At 48.0% G+C, this 22,554-nt stretch overlaps 1 protein-coding gene across 2 annotated transcripts in view; it reads left to right on the forward strand.

Annotated features, from left to right (window-relative positions):
* The window catches only part of LRP1 (LDL receptor related protein 1), a 1,300,039-nt gene that overhangs the window by 445,659 nt on the left and 831,826 nt on the right, over window positions 1–22,554 (forward strand). For both annotated transcript variants that reach the window (XM_069653565.1, XM_069653566.1), the window contains exon 8: window positions 8,658–8,880. In XM_069653565.1, the coding sequence (XP_069509666.1) occupies window positions 8,658–8,880 (223 nt within the window). The remainder of the gene's footprint in view (window positions 1–8,657; window positions 8,881–22,554) is intronic.

Raw genomic sequence — 22,554 nt, forward strand, 5'->3', positions numbered from 1 at the left:
GAAGGCTTCCATTTCCAGATGGCTCTCCGGCTGCATCATGCACTTTCACCGGTTGGCAAACCGACCGCGGCCCGGCCGTCCGAGAGCTCATTCGACCAGAGCGATCGCCGCTACCATGGCATTCCTGTCTAGTGTGCCCCTGCTGGACATCTGCAGGGCTGCTACGTGGAGGTCGACGCACACCTTCACAAGTTGCTACTGCGTTGATCGGGATTCCAGGGGGAGTCCAGGGTCGGCCAAGCAGTGCTGCACAACCTGTTCGCTTAAGGTGAGCCTGGTGAGGAGGTAAGAGATGCTTAATGTTGAGTTGTTGTATTGCTTAATGTTGAGCCTGTTGCCACCTCCCATGGTTGTGCATGTGTATACTGCTATGTATTCTTATATTCATGAGCATGTGAATCCATGCCAGACCCCATGCTGGAGAAGGAACAAGTTACTTACCTGTAACTGTTGTTCTCCAGCATGGGTCTGGCATGGATTCACATGCAAACCCTCCCTCCTTCCCCTCGGCGGCTCTTCACTTGTTCATACTGCCACTTTACGTGCTACCATATCTGAGGATGGCTGCCAGGGGAGGGTCTTAGGGAGAGGGCAGTCATTGTCTGGGGGCAGTATGACCCAGAGACCAGTGATTGGTTACTACTAGGAAAGACAGATCAGAAACGAAACTGATACTGATTTTTTCTTTACCGAGGATTCCCTGCCTGACGACGGGGAATATTCATGGCCATGTGAATCCATGCCAGACCCATGCTGGAGAACAACAGTTACAGGTAAGTAACTTGTTCCATCCCCTCTCCTAGTGAGACCCCAAGCACTTTTTTTCTGGAATTCTGTACCTTTTTCTTTGTATCCTAAATGATCCACTCATTCATTCTTTAGTTTTACTTATTCTAAGGAATCTGCTTTCCTCCATATCTTTTAAGGCATCTGTATTTTACTATTGCAGCACACAGCTCCTTATGGGCAGTGTTGCTGGGAGCCCTTTGGGTTCTCCTTTGAAATTCGTATCCTTCATTTCCACAGCTCTGAAGGATAGAGAGAATTTTAGTTGCTCCTGAAACTTTACATTCTGAGAGATTGGCACACACCACCTTATGTGGAGAGCCAAGAGGACACTTGGTATCCCCCTTCTCTCTTGCGCCTGTGACTTTTTAGTCACAAAGACAACCTTCTAGTTAAGGCTGGTGGCAGTGGACGTGTTCTACCGACTATTGTCCAATTTTGTACTGCAGACTGTATTCAGTCCTGGTTGTGTACAATAGGGGAACCACTGCAACAGCCTCTTCCTCAATCTCCTTAACTCTTCCCTTTGCCCCCTTCAACTTATCCAGCACAGGACTGCAAGACTTATCCTTGACCTCTAGCTCAAGGACCGCATCTCTCAAGCCCTAAAATCTCTCCACTGGCTCCCGGTTGCTGCGAGGATCAAGTTCAAGACTCTGCATCATCCACAAGGCTTTTTAGGGCATGGGACTCCGCTCCATCCAACTCCCTCTCCCCCTAAATACCTCCCTGCTAGAGCCCTTTGGTTTTCTAGCTCTAACTCTCTGCTGATCAAATGCTTTTCCAAGCAGAGAGTGGGGGGGGGGCTAGATCTCTCGAATTGGCAGGTGCATTCCTCTGGAATGGCCTCACTGCCCCTCTGACTTGAGCTGGATCTCCTTAAGTTCCGGAAGTTTCTCAAGACATTCCTTTTCTCTTCTTCCTTCCCTCTCCCCCGCCCTTGCCATTGCCCACCTGCCTCTTGAATGGCTGCCTGGTTCCTTCAGAATCTTACAGGGCACCAGGCCCCTCTATTCCAGTCAACCCCTGCACTAGGTCTCCCCTGATGCCCCCATCTCAACCTGCACTTGCCCTTCTGGGTCCCTTCCCCCGCACTAGCCTGGCTGGGCCTACCCCCTTGTAGCCCTTTCAACCCCTTACCTTGTGGACCTTCCTTCCCCTGCACGCTTTGTTTTCTTCTGTCCACCTGGCCTCCCCTGGCAATGGCTTTCTCTCACGGGTCCTTCCGCCAGGACCGGTAAACCCCCCCCCCCCCTTGCACTTCTCTTACTGTATTTTCACTATCCGATTGTCATAAATCCTAGTAGGATCGTTTTTATTTTGTCCTCCCTGTTCCCCCCACGCCCTCTTGTCTTGAATCTCGGAACACATTGTTTATAGGCGCATTACAAATAGCCAACAAATACTAACTTGGGGGGATTCTTTCTTTTTTCACCATTTCTAGCATGGCGGTTCTTTGATGGTCCTTCTTCTACCCTTCTGGGAGGGGAAGATGTGTGAGTTTTTGCCTTTGCAGGAGGTGTCCCCGGCTAGGCTCCAGTGTGGCTGGCCAGATGGGAAGTGTTACATATTTTATTTTTACTCACCTGCCCTTCACCTGAGGGGGAACCAGCTCCCACTGGGGGTCTGACTGTCCTGATTGGAGAGCCACCCGCCCCTTTCTGTAGGCAGAGGAGTGTGTCCTGAAACTGAAAAAGGTGAGGTTCCTGAGGTGAAAGGCAAGTCAACCATTGGAAACTGAAGTAACCGTAGAAGATGACCAAAGACACATGTATACCCTTTGCAACACCATGAAGCCATCACTGCTGTCCTGACCCAGTTTTCCATAAGATAGATGAGCTCCGAAGAGGACTCCTTCCTTTTGACTGATGGGAACAACCAGTCCCTAGAGTAAATCCCTAGAGTAAATCCAATCTGAGCCCTCTCCTGAGGTTCTTTGCTTCTCCAGAGCTGCGAAACCCCATTACCAGGTGACCTCCAACTGAATTGAAGTGCGTCTTTAAAAGGGCAAATCTAAAAGTCTTTGAGCTCCAGGTGAACCTCCAGAGACACAATCCGACTCATCCAAGTTCCCTCAGCAGAGTGCTGGACTCCAGGAATCGAAGGTTGACCGGGTGAATCGTGTCCTTTGCTGGTGCTGAAGAAAAGGTGCCAAAGCCACAGACTGACCAGAAGAGCAGAAGAAATCGGTGCCAGAGATCCTCCCACGAGACTGTTGCTGAGAGATCCCGTCCATTGCCTTGCCTTTCGTCACCAGGCCAAGCAATCCGGAGGTCGGGTCCTGTGCTGCCACATCGAGGAGAATCCGGACACAAACATTTCTTCAAACCTAAGGTACTGTGGGGGAAAAAAGTATGGCTTATCTTAATCCAAAAAGTCGCTTCAGAGTGTTTGAGTGCACGTAGTGGTGTCCAGGGTACCCCCTCTTACCTCCGACACAAGCTGCTGCTACTGTCCCTTTAGCAAGTCCTTTAACAGGATCTCCCAACATTGGTTTTATTTTCCTGCTTCTAGACTAGACTAGACTAGACTAGAAATTATCCACAGGAACTCCTGTGTTCTGCTGCTTCACAAGACTTTGAGCCTCTCAACTGCCTTTTAGCTAGGGTTGCGTTTTAGACTTTAAAAGCCTTGCTGTGCGAAGAAACTGCCTCTATAACATTAAGCACGGCTTGTGTTACACAAACTAACTATTTTCCTCCCTCAAAGTCACTGTCTTATGTGGTTTTGCTCGCTACATACAACTACCGTAGATCTTTGTGTGCGCGTTATTGCTGATAGTACAGTAGAACTGTCATTGGTGTCAAAATGCTGTAACAATTGTAACCGCAAGCAACTATAAACTAAGCAGTGGCTTTTGAAAAGTATCTACAAGTATTCTAATGTGTTTTGGTTTAATGTGCAGAGTATTTAAAAGTATATCTTATGTAAATATCTATTTTAATATACCTTATGTGTAAGTGTTTATTCGAATTGCATTACCAACTGGGTTCAGTGCACTTGCCTACAGCTCGCATCTTCCCCTTGTGTTAAGCCTGGCTACTCTGCCACTCTACGAAGGTTCCATGAGTAGTACAGACTGATACTAAGAGTTGGGGATCTAAAATCCATTGGGATAGTTTTATATACTACCTCAAAGTGGATTTTAGGAAAACTCCCCTTACATCACCGCCATTAAGCTTTACTTCACTTCTAGTCAATTTTAATCGTTTTTATGTTTACTTTATCGAATATAATGTTTCACCATTCAAGCTTGAGGCATAATTTTTTGCTATTTTCTACTTTTATTTTTGCTATGCATATTTATAGAGCATATTCGGGCAAGCCATCAAAGCGCTATCCCAGGTTGACCAGTTTAGAGTCCGTGAATAAAAACGTTTTCTGTCTCTTTCTGAATATTAACCGATTGTTGGCACGCTGAGGATTCGATGGTAAGGTGCTCCAGAGCCTAGTTGCAAGTACTTGGGATGCATTGAAAGAGAATGCCATCGGAATGCAGTGGAAAGAGATCTGGGACCCATATTCTGGGGGCCCTTAAAGACAATGGTCAAACATTTGAATCCTGTCGGAGCAGCAATGGCAACCAGTGGAGTTTCTTCAGAACCAGAGAGCTATATTTTGAATCTTTTGCATTTTGTTCAGGGAGTATTTAGGGGCACCAAGAAGCAAGGAATTGCCATAATTCAGGCATGAGCTGATGATGGCACAGGCAATGCTGGCTGCATGCAATTCTGAGATATGGTGTCCGATCTGCCTTGCAATCATGAAGTAATAGTTGGTTGTGCACATGAACCATGGAAAGCCTAGTACCATAATGTTGGTTCCTTACCATATCACCAAAACCTAGATGGATATATCCACTATGGGCTACTAGCTCTGTAGACTTTGGGGTAGTTATCGTTTGGGATGATGATGATCTTTCCCCAATTTATGACCCTCTTAGGAGCGTGCAATTATCCTGTGGTGATAATGACTGCTCCAACGTGCCATAAAGTTGTATAATTACGGTTCTTAAAGCCCTATTTGAGGATGGGATAGCATGCCCACAGTAGTTGTGATATGGAGTGAGCTTGTGCCAGTAGGTGTCTGGCAGTAGACTGGGCACTTGCCAGTAACCTTCTTTGTGCATAGGGAGTGTGGCTCTAAAAGTCGGAACAGACCATAATTCTGTTTGGGGGAAAGTGAGGCACAAGAGATCTTAAGGTGTAAAGGAGAACACACGCTGGGCTTTATTTCGAAATATCATGCAAAGCAGTCAGAAAGAGGGCAACCTGGCAACACTTGAGGTGCCTATGGCGAGTGATCCAGTGCATGCTAAGGGCACATCGAGTGATGCAGAAATCCACAGATGACCAAAGGGGAGAGTTCTAGATGGATCTCCCAGATCCTCAGTCATGTACCTAAAGCCACCATTTCCCCGCCACACTGATCCATTTCAGCGGCTCCATCTTGTGACAGCTGTGAGATGAGCCACTGTAGCTTCCTTTCACACCTCACTGCTTCAGGATTAAGGGTGTCTCTGCGCTTCATGAAATACATTTTCTGCTACTCTGACTGGTTGGGAAGTTGGACTCTGAATGCTGGATTTAAATCACAAACATTCAGTGTGTGCGGTCAGCCCTTGTTTGTGCTTCTGATGGGATGTTGTACTACGTAAGGGCCAGTTAATGTCACACATTCAAGAGTTGCATATGAACCCATTTAGCAGAGCTGTGCAAACCTAATAACCAGAGATCAGCCAGTGCTGCATTGGCTCTGACCTACTGCTGCACCCACATGCCATTTTCTTCCTTTGTAGCATCAGACTAGACATTGGCCCTTCTACCACCCGTGAGCCTCTTCCAAGCTCACTGCCAGCAGAACTACACCCGTATCAACCTAAAACACATTCTGAGACTATTTGGTTCATGTCCGAGTTTTAAGCTCGCCCCTCTGTACTTTATTTGTGCTGGTGTGACGATACAACCCTTGGGCAGCTAATCGCTCTTTCTACAAACCCATCTGCAGAAGTTAGGACTGAAGTTGGGAAATGGTGGTTTGAATAGTCTTTTGAAATGCCAGGATGTCCACTATGCTTCGAACTTGAATTGTTTCCCCTGCCTTGATGCTTTTCAAACCACGTTATCTGGGTAGTTGCACGTGAAAATAGTGGTGCAACGATAGGTTTGGGGAAGTATTCAAAAGACAGTTGTTGCTAGGGTTCTAAATTTGCTTGGTACTCCTGATGAACAGCCACCGCATGTTACCTAAAGCATATCCAGATAATGCTGCTTTTGGTAACAGTCCTCAATATTGTGCTAGGCTTCTGGTTCATGTCATAAAGAGTGCATTTCATAACCTTGAAGCAGTTCACTATAAATAAGCAAGGGCGCATGCTAAGGGGCGCGATAGGGTGTGAGGCAAGTGGGCAGGGCAGAGAAAACCGCATTTTGGGGAGACGTGGGAGAAAGTGAAGGGTAGACTGGAGCCAGGTACCTGATGTAAGGGGCCTGGCTGCCCTCAACCCCCATGGTCGTCACACAGCACCACCAGCAGCCAGAAAGAGAGCCTCCTGTCCTCTCTCCACAGGCTTGTATAAGGCTGTCGGTCCCACCCACTCCAGTGCCAGACCCCCACACAGTAACAAATATGGAACTGGCTTTTGGCTGTTGCCAAGGACACATTTTTTAGTGGTTCCCAGGGGAGGGGAAATGGGATGGCAGGGCAGGTGGGCACACATTTCCAGGTAATTACAAGGTGTAGGACAAGTGTCCAAACAAGGACAGTAGATGACTGGGGGATGGAGGAGGTTCCCAGAAAGGGGTGCAAGAAGTCAAGGGGCAATCTTGGTGATCTGGCAGAGCAGGATAATTACAGGTTGTGGGACATGTGGCTTTCCAGATGCCCTCCCCACCCCCCTATGATGGATACTAGTGGACTGAATGAGTGTACAAGGGCAGGCTAGCGGTCACTGGGTAGTGGAGGACAGTCTCAGCAAAGGGGAGCAGAGATTCAGCCCTTGGCGGCGGATTACACTGGAAATTGTTTCTGGCTCAGAGGCTGAACATGGTTTCTGACAAGGGGAGTTGCCCAGGCCTTTGGGAAGAATATGATCCCTTTTCACTGGCTGCAAGCTGTTTGCCTATGCCAGGGACAGGGGAAACGTTTTTTTTGTTGGATGGGATGGAGTCCCCACGGTGGGCAATGTCCAATGTGCCAGAAACCAGCAACTATAGGGATTATGAAGGTACAACATATAGTGATCAGGCAATGTTGGGACCAAGCACAGTGAAGCTTCGTTTTTCCAATGGTTAAATACTGGACAAAATGCACACACAGGGGAACATGGAAGCGCTTGACCGAAATTCACAGCGAGCATAAACAATGCAGAAACTGTAGTCTGTGGTGAATATACAGTCTTGTGCAGTGCAAGATGGAAAATGCATTTGGGAATCACGAGTCATGCACAGCCATTTCCCCATTACAAGAGTCTTGCCTAATCGACTAAATGTACGCTCCTGATGAAGGTGCTGGTTATTAAATATGTTGCTTCTTTAACATATTAAGATGCTTTGCTTCCGTAACCCAATTTGTCCTGTTGCTTACACTGTAAAGCATAGTGGGCTACCACAAAATTGCGGATCGGGAGAGGGTACTTGCTTTGTATGAGTGAAAGCAAAATGCGTCAGTGAACAGGTCACACCTGTAGAAGACCTCTGCTCCTCCATGTGTGAGAAGTGCAGTGAGCAACTTGCCACTAGTTCGCAGGCCACTTGGACCATGGGAAGAATGGGTTACCTTTTAGAAACAACCATGTAAGCAAAGGCACCAACCTATCTGAACGCTGACTGCAAGTGTGTGGCATTTGGTGGTGGGTGTGGTGAGAGACTGTGCTTAAGTGCTGCAGCTGCTCCCCCTTTGATCCCCCCCAGACGGAGCGTTTCCCTAATTGAGGGACACAATATCCTGCCTTTTCCCCAGAGAGGTGAGGACAGGGCCCACCAGACTGAAAGAGGGAGACTGAGCCTCCACCATGGAGATCGGGGTCCTCTAATGGGATTTTGAGTTCTGCATGTAAGAAGGGCTGACTGAGACCAAATTGGGGATGACCGGGGATTGCCTTGAAAGATAATTTATATATTCATGAATGTGCAGTACCCACCTTCCTACACAGCCAGCATTCCTAACTGAACCCCTATATGGGGGCAGGGTTCTTAAGTCTTCTAACGGATACTGGGGTCTCTGAACAGAGACCACATGTTTCTTTCTGTGACCTTGCGGAAAAGGCACACCAGACTGCCCCAAAATAGGCGACTGTGGAAAACATTCCTCTTGAAGGTAGATCTACGTGGGGTAGGTAATCAAGCAGTTCTTCACAGGTGTGAATAACTTGCTGCTCGCCACCTGGTGAACATTAGGCATATTTGAAGGAGACTATTGCAAGAATTACATGAACTCCAAGTAAAAGACATATTAACAGCGATGCTGGCATTCCTATTGGTTGCGTATGGTTGTGTTGTTGGTTTCATGAATTTTATCAAGAAATGTAATGTGTACCTCTGTGTTAATAACAGTGTAGTAAACTTGTATATTTAGACTTTTTGGTTTCTTGCTCCTCCCAATGAACTGGGGCAAGTGCAGGTGCTGCATTAATCATCAGGAAAATTGAGTCTGGTGGAACAGAGGTGCTTTGGTAAGGCGGGGATCAAAGTGAAACTCTGGTGCCTCTTTGCCTTGTCCCACTCCCATTTGTGACACACAGGCAGCGCCATGTCTCTTATACGAGGGGTGCACTTGGACAGTCCATCTATGCTTTAAGATATCGATGTGCTGTGCCTTTTGCTCACAAACCTGCACTGTTGTTGTGCTGAACTGTCTCTTCTTTTCTCCAGGAAAGTTTTCTTCACAGACTATGGGCAGATCCCAAAAGTGGAACGGTGTGACATGGATGGTCAGAACCGGACCAAGTTGGTGGACAGCAAGATAGTCTTCCCTCATGGAATCACCTTGGACTTGGTGAGCAGGCTGGTGTATTGGGCTGATGCGTATCTGGACTACATCGAGGTGGTGGATTACGAAGGCAAGAACCGACACACCATCATCCAGGGGTTTATGGTAGGTCCATTCTCTGAGTGCCATTAGTGTTGTTGTCCTGTTGTGTTTAGCACTCAATTTCTATGGTGCTCGAAAATGAAGATATTTGAAACGCATCATATCATGTGTTGGGAGGTATTTTCTTTTTGATACTTTCCCTCCATAGACCTCTATGTACTCCCAACGTTTTGCTCGTTTGGGACCTGTCCTGACTTTTGGAGGGAAGTGAAGCCTTTTTAATTCTCTTGCCTTGCTAAGCTCAACTGTTTTGGGGGCTCTGATCAGTCCCAATGGCTATCGGTGCAGGAGAACTGTTCACCATTGTGACATTCTCGGTTTACTTTACACTGCACTCCTTACTAAGGTAAAGGATACTTTGTGTCCCCATAACCTTGTTTTTAGTAGATCTGTGGTTACTTGCTTTTAACGTTTCGATGGGTTGGTGGCAGCAGGCTTTTTTCTTCTGCGTTTTGTATTATTCTCTCATGCACATTTGCATTTTAATGCTTAATTGAGCACCATATACTCTGATATGGCCATGCCAGGAGATTTTCGTCTGTCCTTTGGCTATCCTTGTATTTTGGCCACTTTTTTTCCAGCTCTGGCCCAATTTGCTATATATGGTAAACCCTGTCCTGGTCAAAGACTCCTCTTTGCCAGGCAAAGTGAAGGTGTGTTTGCGGCTGGATGATGGGGCAGGGACTGTATGGCCAACCAGCTTTGGCGTTAACCAGCTGTCCTGGTGAAGCACTGCTCCTTAGCTGAGCTCCAGAAGGCCTTCACTGGGACATTGACCCTTAGACCTGTGAGAGCAACCAGTCTTGATCCCTCCTTGAGCAGCCTTGCCTTGGATGCCTATGGAGGTGTCCTGGAGCCATCAGTTGGGTGCGCCAGTTTCCTCATGGGCTGACTTGCTGGGTCAGTCACTGTCCTGGCTTCAGGCATGGGAGTCTGCAGACCCTGACTTGTGAAACCATGCTCCACCTGCAGTTTCCGCTCTCCAGCACAAAGATGGGACTTGAGGGGCCAGTTTGTTTCCGCTACAAGGGTGGACTTCTGCGCTTTCTTCGCAGTGGCCATCGCAGATCTCTGCCTGTCTTGTGTCCTACGGGTTCTCTGAGGTCATAGAAAACGTGGGCCTTCTTTCGTCATGCCAGGGTCACCATGTTGTCCAGTACCAGGAATAGTGTCTCCAGAGTATGGAATGGCTGACTAGCCGGACCAAAATCCTGATGTCAAAAGTGACCCCCAGACCCACTTCAACCGAACAGAGACATGGGGACCCAGTGAGGAACCCCAGAATGAGTCCCTGAGTGAATAACAGTACAGGGGGTGAGTAAATGTACCAGAACCTTCCCCCACCTCCATAGGGTTTCATGGGTGTATAGGCCTTGCCCTACCACTCCCTTGCCTGAAATGTATGAGAGTTCTGGTCAAGGATCCTCCCCTGAGCTTTCTCTAAGGAGGTTGAATTAGGAAAGAGTCTACTAAAAACTTTCCTGCATTTTGTCTTAAACTTTGAAACACAACTGCTTGTTGGATTTGCCAACACTTGTTCAGGCTACCTTAAAGACGCCTAGCCTCCTGCAAAGAGCCTTATTAGACTTCAGTCTAAGGGGCTATTTTAGTGTAGTACCCTATAATTATACGGTTGCATATTGTTTTAACCCCTTTCTTGCATATTCTTTAATTTAGTTACTGCTTATCTTGTGCTTTATTCACTTGCTTTGCAACATTACAGTTGCCAACATTATGTGCCCAAATGCCTAAAGTAAGGTACTTGTTATCTGTAGCCAGATCACCGCAAAAGTTAATGCATAAATAGTAGTGTATGTTTAGTCTAATACCTGTGGTTTTTAATTGCTAAGAGTTGTTCAAGGCATTAATAATTGTATTTTTATACATTCTTCCTAATGTGTGTTATTAAGAGTGCTCTGTGTGTGCTTAACTGAACCCTTCACCATGATCACACTCTCTAGTCTAAGCCCTGCTGCTCAGTCACACTACATTGATAGTCTGGATAGACATTAGTGTCTTTCCCCCATTCACCAGAATAGGCTGGCCTCTCGGAACCACCCATAGGACAGATTCAGAAAATTCATCTGAACAAAATGAGCGATATTATTTGAGAAGGCACAGGATAGGAGTGTGCACATTCTTAATCCAAATCGCCAGTTCTACAAGTACAAGGTGCGTGGGGTGTCAAAGCGTATGTACAAAGTATCCCTCATTAACCCAAGTCGCAGGCACAAGCTGTAAGCGGAACACACAGAGCTTATATTGTCAAAAAGGCACATTGATGTAGAGGACTCTTGAGCTTGTAAAAGTGACACTGGTCATAGAGGCGGTGCAAGGGACCCATCTTGAAACCTCAACAATGCAGGTTATGGATGCACTGGAGCTGGAGGGGACATCCCTTCCCTACAATGCTGTCAGGTGCAAGCGCTAAGAGGTAAATCCCTTCCAATCAAAGTTATAGCAATGTAAAGCACAAAGGCACAGTGTGCTGGCAGACTGTTAAGCTCCTGTCCCTGTCCTTTCTGTGACCTTTCCTTTGCTCCTTTTCACCAAAGACTGCCACTTTATATTGTACCCTCTTTTATATGTCTTTTACTCAGCCTCATCTGCTTTTTACCTTTCCTTATTGGGATGTTGTGTCTGTTTACCACTCTGTATGGTGTGTGAGTGATGTCCGTGAATGATGTCGTGTGTAGGAATAAAAGAATGGTCTTCCCCCGGTGGTGCATGTCAGACAGAAAAGACGTGACCTGGAGTTGTGGGCACCAGTGGGTTCTCCTATGCATTTACTGGTTATGTTACTGAATAAAAAGTACTTGTTGATGACTTGTATGACTTTTTTGCTGTAACTCGCCCGATTTCCTTTCATCTTTCCCTTTTATGAAGCTTTCTCAGGCTATTCCCCTGCAATGTAACATTGTTAATTTTAGTGAGTTCGTATACTGACCAGGGACCAATGAAGCGGGAGTTTGTATTAAATCCTATACATGAGAAATGACATACAAGCCAAACATTTTAGATGGAGGCTTGCATATTTGTTTACAGACATTTGGGTTACATTGGAATATGTATACCACACTATCCTCCCCCCACAATCTTCCAACCCTCCAATGCTTTCCTCCTTTACTATCCCTCCCCAACATTTGATTTTCTCCCGTTTGTCTCTCCCGTCTCCCACCCTTTATAAGCATGCCTCTGTATATTTTTCTTGTTTTTGTGTCCCCCTCTCTTTTTGTTCTGGGTTTTAAACCCCTCTGAGTTTCTTAGTACACACCTCTTCTGGTCCGGTTTGTCATTTTTTCCCCATTCCAAACTGTTCTCTTCTCGGTCCCCTTGGCCACATCTTGGTTTGGTTATACCCAGGGATTCATGGTGACCTCACTGTTGGAAGCACCAGATCCCATATTTCTTGGCGCCTTTGTTTGGCAAGGAGTATATATAACACAAGTCTCTGGAATAGTCTGCCACTGAGTCTTCCTTCAGGTTGAAGGTCTCCATGCTGAAGGTCTTTTTAGAAACGGTTTTGCTTGAAGCAACATTTCCTCCATAGTCCATGGACTCCCAAACTATTTGCATTTGTTTCAGTATTCTAAACTGACTTCATACAGTGGGGCACAGCCTTCAGCTGCACGCCACTGAGCTTTAGCTCATTGTTACGGGGAAGCTGACATGTCTTTCAGGCTGTCAGTACTGAGAAACCTTGTTTCTTTTAGTCTTTAGACTTTGTTGCTACTTGTTGGTAAGTTTTTTAATATTACGTAAAGTACCTTACAGTACCGCGCAATGGGGTCATTGTGTATTATGTCCCTAGACGCCCTCAAATGAAGTTTTGGTGATTGTACAATGTGCCTTGGTACAGACTGGTGGCAGCAGTAGCTTCTTTCTTGTTGTGAAACATTTTACTGCGTTTACCATGTTGGCTCATGACTGTTGCTAGTGTCGAAGATGGCCATGCAACAAGGTCTTTTGTCTGGTTCTTTGGCCCTTTTGTCCCTTAGCCTTCCTCCTGCCGTTCCAGGGCTGGGATTTCATTATTGGGGCATGCAGTTGCCCACAAAAGCTACTGCTTTTGCGGGCCCCTTCAGGCCACATTCGTGGGTACCCAGGAAGTGGGCAGGGACTCTCTGGTCCCAATTCACATTACTGGTACCAGGGTGTCTGGTGTGCATGAGTATGAGAGTCCCAGTTGTACCTAATTGGACCACATGCATGGAGCAGATCTTGCGATTCGTGGGTTGGTGCAGGCATTCACCTGACTGTGGATAAGAGGTGGGGCCCTGCATTAATTCCAGCAGATCAGCAACAGATCGGAACCGATCCTGAGAGGCACTTGAAGAGTGCTGGCACCCGAATCCCGCTATTGTCCTGGTCGAGCTGTGCTTTGTGCTTCATTTCCAAAGGCTTGTGAAGGAGCTTCAAACCCTTGGAGTGGTGGCCCAATCCCTCTCGATGTCTCCTGGTAAACCTGCAAGGAGCCCTATTTGGAAGTGTCCCTGGGCCTTCCAATGGGCTGTTCAGCTCAATCCTTGGTTGCTGTGCAGGAGAGTCGCTCTTTTGAGTTTTGACCCGAGATATAATAAATGATATGGCATTTGTAATGCGCTTATACACAAATGTTTCAAGGCGCGACGAGGCAGGGAGGGGCGAACAAAGGGAAGACAGACAACGATCCTACTAGGCCAGGTATCATTCAGATCGCGCAAGTGCATGGGTGGAGGGAAAGATGAAAGTGCAAGGGGAAAGGGGGGGTGCAATACAGGGTAAGTAGAATAACAAATAAATAGGGCCAGCTGGTGGCAAGTGCAGGGTAAGTGCAGACAAGTGCTGGGAAGGGGGGCTGTAGGGATACAGACACAGTCCCGCAGTGCAGGGGTTGCCAGGGAGGCAGTGCAAGTGGAAAGTGGCTGGGCCAAGGCCCGAGATCGGTGAGGGTGGCCCAGTTGCAGTTTCAGTCAAGACTTTAGCAGGGGAGAGGGCGAGAGAAAGCAGAAGCAAAGAGGAAGGTTTTGAGGTGCTTCCGGAACCGGAGATGGTTCTCCTCAAGTTTCAGGGGGCAGAAGGCTGTTCCAGAGGGAGGCCCCTGCCGAGGAGAGAGATCTACCCCCAGCTTGTTGCTTGGAGAAGCGGCTGACCCTGAAGGAGTTGGAGCCGGATGAGCGAACAGCTCGAGAAGGAAGATATTTAGGAAGAGAGAGTTGAAGGTATTCAACTCTGGGGAATCCCAGCTTATCCAACAAAGCACTCATATGCCAAATTTTCTCATCCCAGCACATTTGGGCCGCGAGATAGAACGTGTCAAAACTCAAGGGTTGGGGTTCCCCTGCGTTGCTGAGTGACAATGATGGTCACTAAAGGCAGTTTTCCCGTGTTCCTTTCAGTTCCCAGAGGCCCGCTGCATATGCGTTTTTTTTTTCATCTGAATCAAGAGTAGCAGCTCCTGTCCCAAATTAGACACATGTCCACATCTGCAGCGCCTCTGCATCTGGAAACAGAACTGAGGGTGGGACATCGTACCTCTGATGACCACCTCTAGACCCGCCAAGTCTGGACCCAAACAAAGCTAAGGGCGGTGAGTAGTGAAGTTACTTACCGGTGGCCCTTTATTCATCCCAACACATTTACGCATTGAAGGTTCTTTTTGGGCTTCCTGTTGGCTTGGGTAGTATTGGTTCCCTAAAGCCCTCTGAAAATCAGGAACAGCTTTGCTCATCATAGCAGAACCGCTCCTAACTGTTGGAACCTGTTTCCCCCTAACTTTTTCCTGCCTCCTAAGAAATACTTTGAACTTTACACACGACTGTGCGCTTTTACACTCTCATTGCACATTGAGATGAAGGCTCCATTCGTTTTAGGGCTGGACTTATAAATTAGGGTTGCCATTTCTGAAGACTGTTGGTGCTATAAAAGTTATTCACCCTTTTTTCTTTGTAGGTATTGTTGGTATTGATTTATTAACTTTCTCACTTACTCCACTGACTGTGTATATATTGCATAGGGTGTTGCCTGTTTGGTGTTTTACTATTGCAGTTCATGATTAATTTGTTATTGGGCCTACAATAAATAGTATATTTTAGTATGCTACTGTTTAATTGTAATTCTTGATGTTTCACTGCGTGTGCACATTGGAGACCCCATTACCACCCTCCCTTCTCCTGAGATGTAGCCTTGACTGCTCTCCAGGCTATCGTAAATGTCTGGCTATCTTCCCAGAAGTGTTCCCCTGTTCATCTAACAAAGGTGGCCTCCTAAACATCCGTCACCACGGCAGAGTTTAGAAATCCATTTTAACATTATCCAGTTTCTAGTCTTCAGACTGAACGTCTCCAGTTTCCAATCTTTAGGCTGAAGGGAGAGCCAAGCTACAAAATAAAAACATTGCTGGAGTTCACTATGCCATTTCTTTTAACTCTGCTGTCCCTTCCCTCTTTGGCTCCCAGTCGTTTTACTTCCCAGTTTCTTGTTCTTGCCTCCTGTTCAAACCTTGCTCTCCCTATCCTTTTCCTGCCTTTCGCTATTTTTATCTTTCTGTCCTTGCTTGCCTCTCCCCCATTCCCTCTCTTGATGGTGCTGGAACCCTCCTCTCCTCTCAGAGCCGTTTCTTTTTTAAGGTCTCTAAATTGGGAAGGGAACCAGGAGAGCAGCTATTGGCAGTCTTCACTACAGCTTGATGTTGTTCCATGATTGTTTGAGTGGGCACCCACCTCGACTCCACGCCTGCCTTAGACGGGCTCATGTGTGTGAAGCAGATTCACATCTAGATTCACTTTATGGTTAGTGTTTTTATAACACACATCTATATAACCATAAACAGAGAGGATTTTACAAACTGGTAGGATCGCTCCTGCATGAATCTGCTTCACACACATAAATATGATATGATAGGTTATCTATAAAGCGCTTAATACCCAGTGGTTTCTAAGCACGGACCCGGGCATCAAACCTGTGTTGCTCCGTGTCGTCTTGCTTCCAAGGTAACCATGTTGCCCCTGAGCTATCCTCCCAAGATAAACCCCTTTAAGAAAAGGGGTATTTGGAAATATTTTAAATAAATGAACTAAAAAGCACTTCCCCAGCATGGGGTCTGGCATGGATTCACATGCTCTTGAATATGCCCCATCGTCGAGCTGGGTGTCCTTGGAAAAAGAAAAACAGTTTCACTTTAGCTTTAAAACTATATTTCTCCTCTAGCCCAATTGCTGTCAACTGGGCCATACTGCCCTCATTCAATGACAGTCCTCTTCCTAAGCTCCAGCTCTCAAGGCCATCTTCAGACTTTTACCACACGCTTCAGTGTTGGGAGTCCTCTTGTTGCACCCTGAGCAAATTCTCATATTTGAAGTGTTTTTCGACAAATAGTTGTACACTTTTGTTGTTGTTTTGTCGCAATGTTCGACCGGAGATAGTCTACCGGCAGCTCAGTCGCGCTGTCTGCAAAGACATTGCAGATCTTCGAGTTTCGAGAAAGGCCCGGGCCCGGGCTTGGGCCTACTTCGTGCCTTTTCACCATGACCAAAGAAAAGAGATGCCTCTTCAAACTCTGCGCAAAGTGTGGTTTGAGGAATGTGTATGTCGAAGATAGAAACCACAAATGTCTGTATTGCCTGCATCCGGACCTTGATGAAGAGGGATGCAAGGTCTGCCGGGGATTTTCAAAAAAGACTAAGACCACTACAGCAGGCTGGTGGCCTAGTTGAAATCGGGTAAAGTCTGACTCTGCTTCAGAGCATCGTCATGCTTCACCCAGCACCGGCCGGTCCCTTGAACAAACTCCCTCAGAAAAGAGGTTGAGGTCCTTTGAGGACGCCCTGCCCCTGGGGTCCAAAAGAAGCCCACGCTGCACGACGTTGATCCTGCTGGGTTCTCCGAGGGTGTTGGCGCTGGAAGGACAAGGTCGCTGTCACCAACGACTTCTACGGCAAGCCTAACAGGCAGGGGTGCTCCCTCTAAGAGAAAGTCCTTGACTCTGTAAAAACTCTGCTTACCATCGGCAGATAAGGCATCGAAGGAAAGATCGAAAGGTGGCCCTACGCTGCCCCCAGCCAGCCAGAACACCTTTGTCAGTGGCGTCTACGACCATATCGACGAAGGCTCCGACCATCCTGTCGACCTTGTTGATGACCTTGTCGACTGCCATCACTACTTCGTTGAAGGGGGGGGCTGACCACGACGACTATGTGGTCCTAGCCGCAGCCAGAGAATGATCAGCGAACCAGTCGTCTTTGTCCATGGTGACGCGATGGGGAAAAGGATCATATACACTGCTGCCAGCACTGCTGAAACACTTGTGTATGGGCACAATATAAATAAAATATAATATATCATATCATTAAAGCCGCTAACGCCCTGGCCATTTTATCCCGCTATGACTGGGAACTATTGTATAAACTGGGCCTTATTCTGGACTTCTTACCCGGCGATAAGAAAGTGGAAGCTCTGGTGCTGTTCCAGGAAGGGGAAATGGCCTCAGACCATGCCATTGTAGAGGACATCGCAGACACAGGTTCCAGATAAATGTGCAACATAGTGTCTCTTCGGATGCGGGGATGGCCCAAAGCCACCAACCTCAGACCGGACATGGAGACAGCACATTCACTGGGTACCCTGCAGGAACGTTAGTCATCCTTTCGTTTCTCGAGAGAAGTCCGGAATATCCTCCAAGAGATATAACACCCCTGATCGACAACCTTCCTGCTCCACGACGCAGGAGGCATACAGAAGTCGCTCACAGGCATATTGCAGTGGAGGACAGCGCTGGCGCCACCGACAGGGCAGGGCTGCAACACCAAAATGGGCCTGAACCAGCCGTGGACTCAGGCCCCCACTTGTGCACCTCCGTGAGAGGCTGCCTGGTGAGGTTAGTCAGTGCGTGGAAGACCATCTCCACTGACAGATGGGTGCTGGACACGGGCACAACTTGGAGTTCCAATGCAGGTGCCCTCGTATTCCCCCTGTGGTTCGACAAGAACAGCACGTGGCGCAGCTGCTGCAAGAGGGGGTGATAGAGCCCGTCCCCCAGTGCCTCTGTGGCTCTGGAGGATACTCCAGATGCATTCTGGTCTGAAAGAAGCCTGGAGAGTGGAGGCCGATCCTGGACCCGAGACGCCTCCAGTACTTTAAGTCCCAAAGTTCAGGATGGTCACGTTGCAGCAAGTGCTCGGCCAGCTGGTACAAGGTGACTTCCTGGCATCACTGGATCTGGAGGACACTTATTTCCACATCCACCGGAAACACCTGAGGTTTGTGGTACAGGGATGACACTATCAGTTCAAGGCACTCCCCTTTGGCCTGAAGTCGCCACCAAGTGTCTTTACAAAGTGCTTGGCTCCGGTGGCGATACATCTTCGTCTGGAGGGCCTTCACGTCTACCCTCATTAGGATCGCAGACCGCTCTGTTTCTGGGAGCCCGACTCAACACAGTAACGTTCCTGGAGATGCCCTTGGAAGAGAGGGTGGTAGCCATCTTGGGGAAAGTATGGCGCCTGTCGGCACGGTCGGCTACAGTGAGAGCCGTCAAGTCACTGCTGGGCATAATGTCCTCTTGCATCAACCTAGTCTGCCTTTGCAGACTGCAGATGAGACCTCTCCAGGAGTTTCTGGATATGAGATGGCTACAGGTCTAAGGTTCTTGGACAGACAAGATCTCCCTCAACGAGGAGTTGCGTTGGGTGTTCCAAGTCCCACCATGCCACGAGACGGACACCACGGATGCTTCCTTGGAAGGTTGGGGAGCCCACAATGGACAGTTACATGCCAGAGGCCTCTGGCTGCCAGAAGAAAAGGCTCTTCACATTAAAGTCCTGGAGCTTCGGCCCGTCTTATGGACCCTCAAGTCAATCCTACCATTGCTAGAGGGCAAGGCAGTGAGGATCTTCACTGACAACACCACTAGCATGTTCTGCAACTGGAAGCAAGGCAGGACGCCCTCTCCGGCTCTCTCCAAGGATCCCCAGGAGCTGTGGTGCTGGGCTGTTCATCAGGACATGTTTCCTGTCCCTTTACCTGGCGGGCACCATAAACACTATTGCAGACTCGCTCAGCAGGGAACTACGTTCTTGCCACATGTGTGAACTTCACCAGGACCAAGTGGATCTTCTATTCCGCTAATGGGGTCAGCCCGAGATCGATCTCCTCGTGACAGCGATGAACTTCAAGTGTCCGTTTAACCAGCAGGTTCCTGCAGCTAAAAAACATGGGGGGTGCTTTCTCATTCTCATGGGAGGGACTCCTCCTTTACGCCTTTCCTCCGTTCCCACTCCTGCTATGGTGCACTTGGCCACCATATCCCATTACACCCTGTAGGCCTTCCCTATGATCTCACAGACTTGTCAAGGAGTTAATCCAGGGCCTCTTCAGGACCTTTCCACTGGTTAAGCCTCTGCCTCCCACTTGGGAACTCAATGTGGTATTGGCTAAACTCATGGGGCACCCTTTGAGCCAATGCATCTGGCCCCCCTGAAGTTCCTCTTGTGGAAGATGGCTTTCCTCGTGGCAGACTTCAAGGGTGTTTTTGCGTAAGCACACCACCTTTATGCCGAAGGTGCTGTCAGAGTTACACGTCAACAAGCCTTTGGTGTTGCCTGTCTTCTTCCCAAATCCTTCGTTGCCAGCAGAGAGGGGCCTTGCATTCGCTGGACGTTGCTTGTTCCTTGAAGTTTTACGTGGCACGCACAAAGGGGTTTTGGAAGACTTCTCAATTGCTTGTCACTTTTGGACCTATGAATCATGGGAAGGCCTTGTCGAAGGTTTCATCTCCAGATGGCTGTCTGGCTGCATCATGCACTGTCATTGGCTGGCTAACAGACCCCTTCCAGGCCGGCTAAGAGCCCATTCCACCAGAGCTATCACAGCAACGATGGCGTTTCTCTCTGATGTGCCCCGGCTCGACATCGCAGGGCTGCTACGTGGAGCTCCACGCACATCTTTACAAGGTCCTACTGCATCAACAGGGATTCCAGGGAGGAGTCCCGGGTCGGCCAAGTGGTACTCCGCAACCTGTTCACTTGAGGTAAGTCTGTTTCAGGGGTGAGTGTTTTTACTAATGTTGAGCCTGGCCACCTCACGTGGTTGTGTATGTGTACTGCTCTGTAATCTTTATTCATGAGCATGTGAATCCATGCCAGACCCCATGCTGGGGAAGTAACAAGTTACTTACCTGCAACTCCTGTTCTCCAGCATGGGACTGGCAAGGATTCACATGCAAACCCTCCCACCGTCCCCTCTGTGGCTCTTCTTGGTTCATATTGCCACTTGACGCGCTTACCAAATCTGAAGATGGCTACCAGGAGTGAAGTTTAGGGAGAGGACGGTCATTGAATAGGGGCAGTATGACCCAGAGGATAGTGATTGCTTTAGAGGAGAAATACAGTTTTAAAGCTAAAGTGGAACTGTTTTTCTTTTACTGAGGATTGCCAGCCTGACGACAGGGAATATTCAAAAGCATGTGAATCAATGCCAGAACCTTGCTGGAGAAAAATAGTTACAGGTAAGTAACCTATACTTTCTCTTTGCTGCTCAAATAATGAGCCTGAGAAGAGGCGGGGAGTGGTGGGGGGGACAGTATTGGTGCAAATTAATGTGGGATTGCCTAACTACTGCCAAAACCCACATTTATCCTGCTGCTAGCAAAGCACCTGGTTCTGGGCACCCTCTTTAGAATGTAAGGGTGTAGAAGTAGGAGACCGACCCACAGGCGGCATGCTTTTGGCTATATACCTTTTTTTTATGAGAAAACCCTGCCTGACCCTAGTTCTAATAGGGGTTTCCCTGCCCTAGCTAAATACTGAGGAATCGATCAGGCTGACAGGCTAAAGCAAAGAGTCCACTGTCCTGTGTCCGAAAACCTGTTTCCAATCCTTACACTTTATACTCAACTAGGGAAAGGGGTTCTCTTCTTGGCCCAGAAGAGTGAATTCCTTCTCCTGGATAATAGGCGAAAGTTCACCAATGAGTGATGCAAATGAAATGTTCTTCCCAAAGGATAAAAGTCATCTCAAAAAGATTCCTTGGACTGAGGGTCCAGTAAGATACATGGAACAAAGTTTTTTATCTTCAGTGTTAGAGGATGACTCCCTCCACCTGAACTTTCTCGGGTTTCTCAGTTGTTTTCCCAATGCCAGGACAAGTCTTTCTTCTCCTGGTCTTTATCTGGCTCTTCGCAATGGCAAGAGAACGACTCTCTCCTCTTGGCTCCTTTCACAATGTTCACAAACACAAGGGGGTATATCTCCCTTCCCCTGGCTTTACTCCATGCTCAGTGTTCACAGCCCACCTGGTTCACTATCCTGCCTGGTACTGTGACTATGATGATTGTTTGGAGGCAGTTAGTTACTGGGTGTGGATCCCAATCCCTTCTTAGCTCTTATTGATTCTCAATAATTGTACCCGGTTCACTATCCTGCAAGATATTCTATTCTTTTTTTTGTTTTTGTTTTTTTGTTTGGTCCCTTACACCTTTGGTTTCTTTCTCTCGAGTCCCAGCCCCTTTTGTTGAGATTTTTTTTTTCTCGCTCATGGTCAAAGCAGCGCTGGTCTCCCAGTCTGCCAAAGACTACCACGAAGAAGAGGACTCTGGATGCTACTCCTTACTGGAGGCGGGTCCCTGACCTGTACCCCACTGAGGTATGGTCCCTCTGGCTCCCAGCAAGCCTCCCCTCTCCCAACCCACCTTTGGTCCTCTCGCCCCCGTTTGGATACCTCCTCCTGCTCCTCCGTTCGTGATCTGCGGTGACTCTGCAGCAGCTTCCTGCTTTTGGGCGCCGCGTCCCAGGCGAACCACGCACTCCAGCACTCTCAGGTGGCGCTTCATCCTCCTGCTTCCAGACATGGCCCGGCCATAGCTGTGATCTCTCTCTGTGCTTGAATTTCCCTCTTCTTTTTCAGCTGTTCCTTGGCCAGTTTGAATTCTATAAAGACTAGACTTGACTGCTCAGTATGGTTTATAGAGGTGCTCTTTATGCTTCCACACTTGTTCCTCGTCGCAATACTAATCTTGAGGACTCCCAGTGAGTCTGTTGGTTTCTTCCTCGACTCAGTACATAAGGGATATAGGTCCCTTGAGGAGCGCAGACTATAACTCGTCTCAGTACATTCTACCTTGCTGTTTTTAAGGCAACGGATAAGAACACTAAGGATGGTGATAGTGAGGAAGGTTGGCCATGGGGATATTGTGTTTTCCCCGGGGTTGGCACTAATCTAATAGGGTGCTTCCCTCCCCCATGAGATCCACTCACTGAGTACCACCCCCGTGGGGACTATTGGGTAGCAGCCTCACCTCCCTGGCCTCATGGGAAGGGGTCTCTGCGATGCTGGAAATGCATCGGAGGGACAGAGCCTCTGAATACTTGCCCTTTATTGCTTTTTATCATGTGTTCTGGCTTGTTTTCTGCACAGTAGTTCATGTGGGACCCCTGGTGGTGCGGCTCTTCCTGTATTTGGTTTGGTGAACCAACCCCTGGGATACCGTTATGGCACCCATGGGTGGGAGTACCACCCTGTACTCCTAGTGTATGTTTTTGGGCAGCTGTGTGTGGCCCACAGAGCAGGGTATGGGCTGGTGGCAGTTCTGTGCTGAATTGACAGTTGCCCTGAGCATCCTCCATTTTGGGATGACAGGCCCTATCATTGGAATCAGTGGATTCCTGATAGAAAACAAGATGGCCCCTGAGGCATCTTGCTTTC

The sequence above is a fragment of the Ambystoma mexicanum genome, chromosome 3q, assembly GCF_040938575.1.
Source record: "Ambystoma mexicanum isolate Mex_15411 chromosome 3q, UKY_AmexF1_1, whole genome shotgun sequence".
NCBI lineage: Eukaryota > Metazoa > Chordata > Amphibia > Caudata > Ambystomatidae > Ambystoma > Ambystoma mexicanum.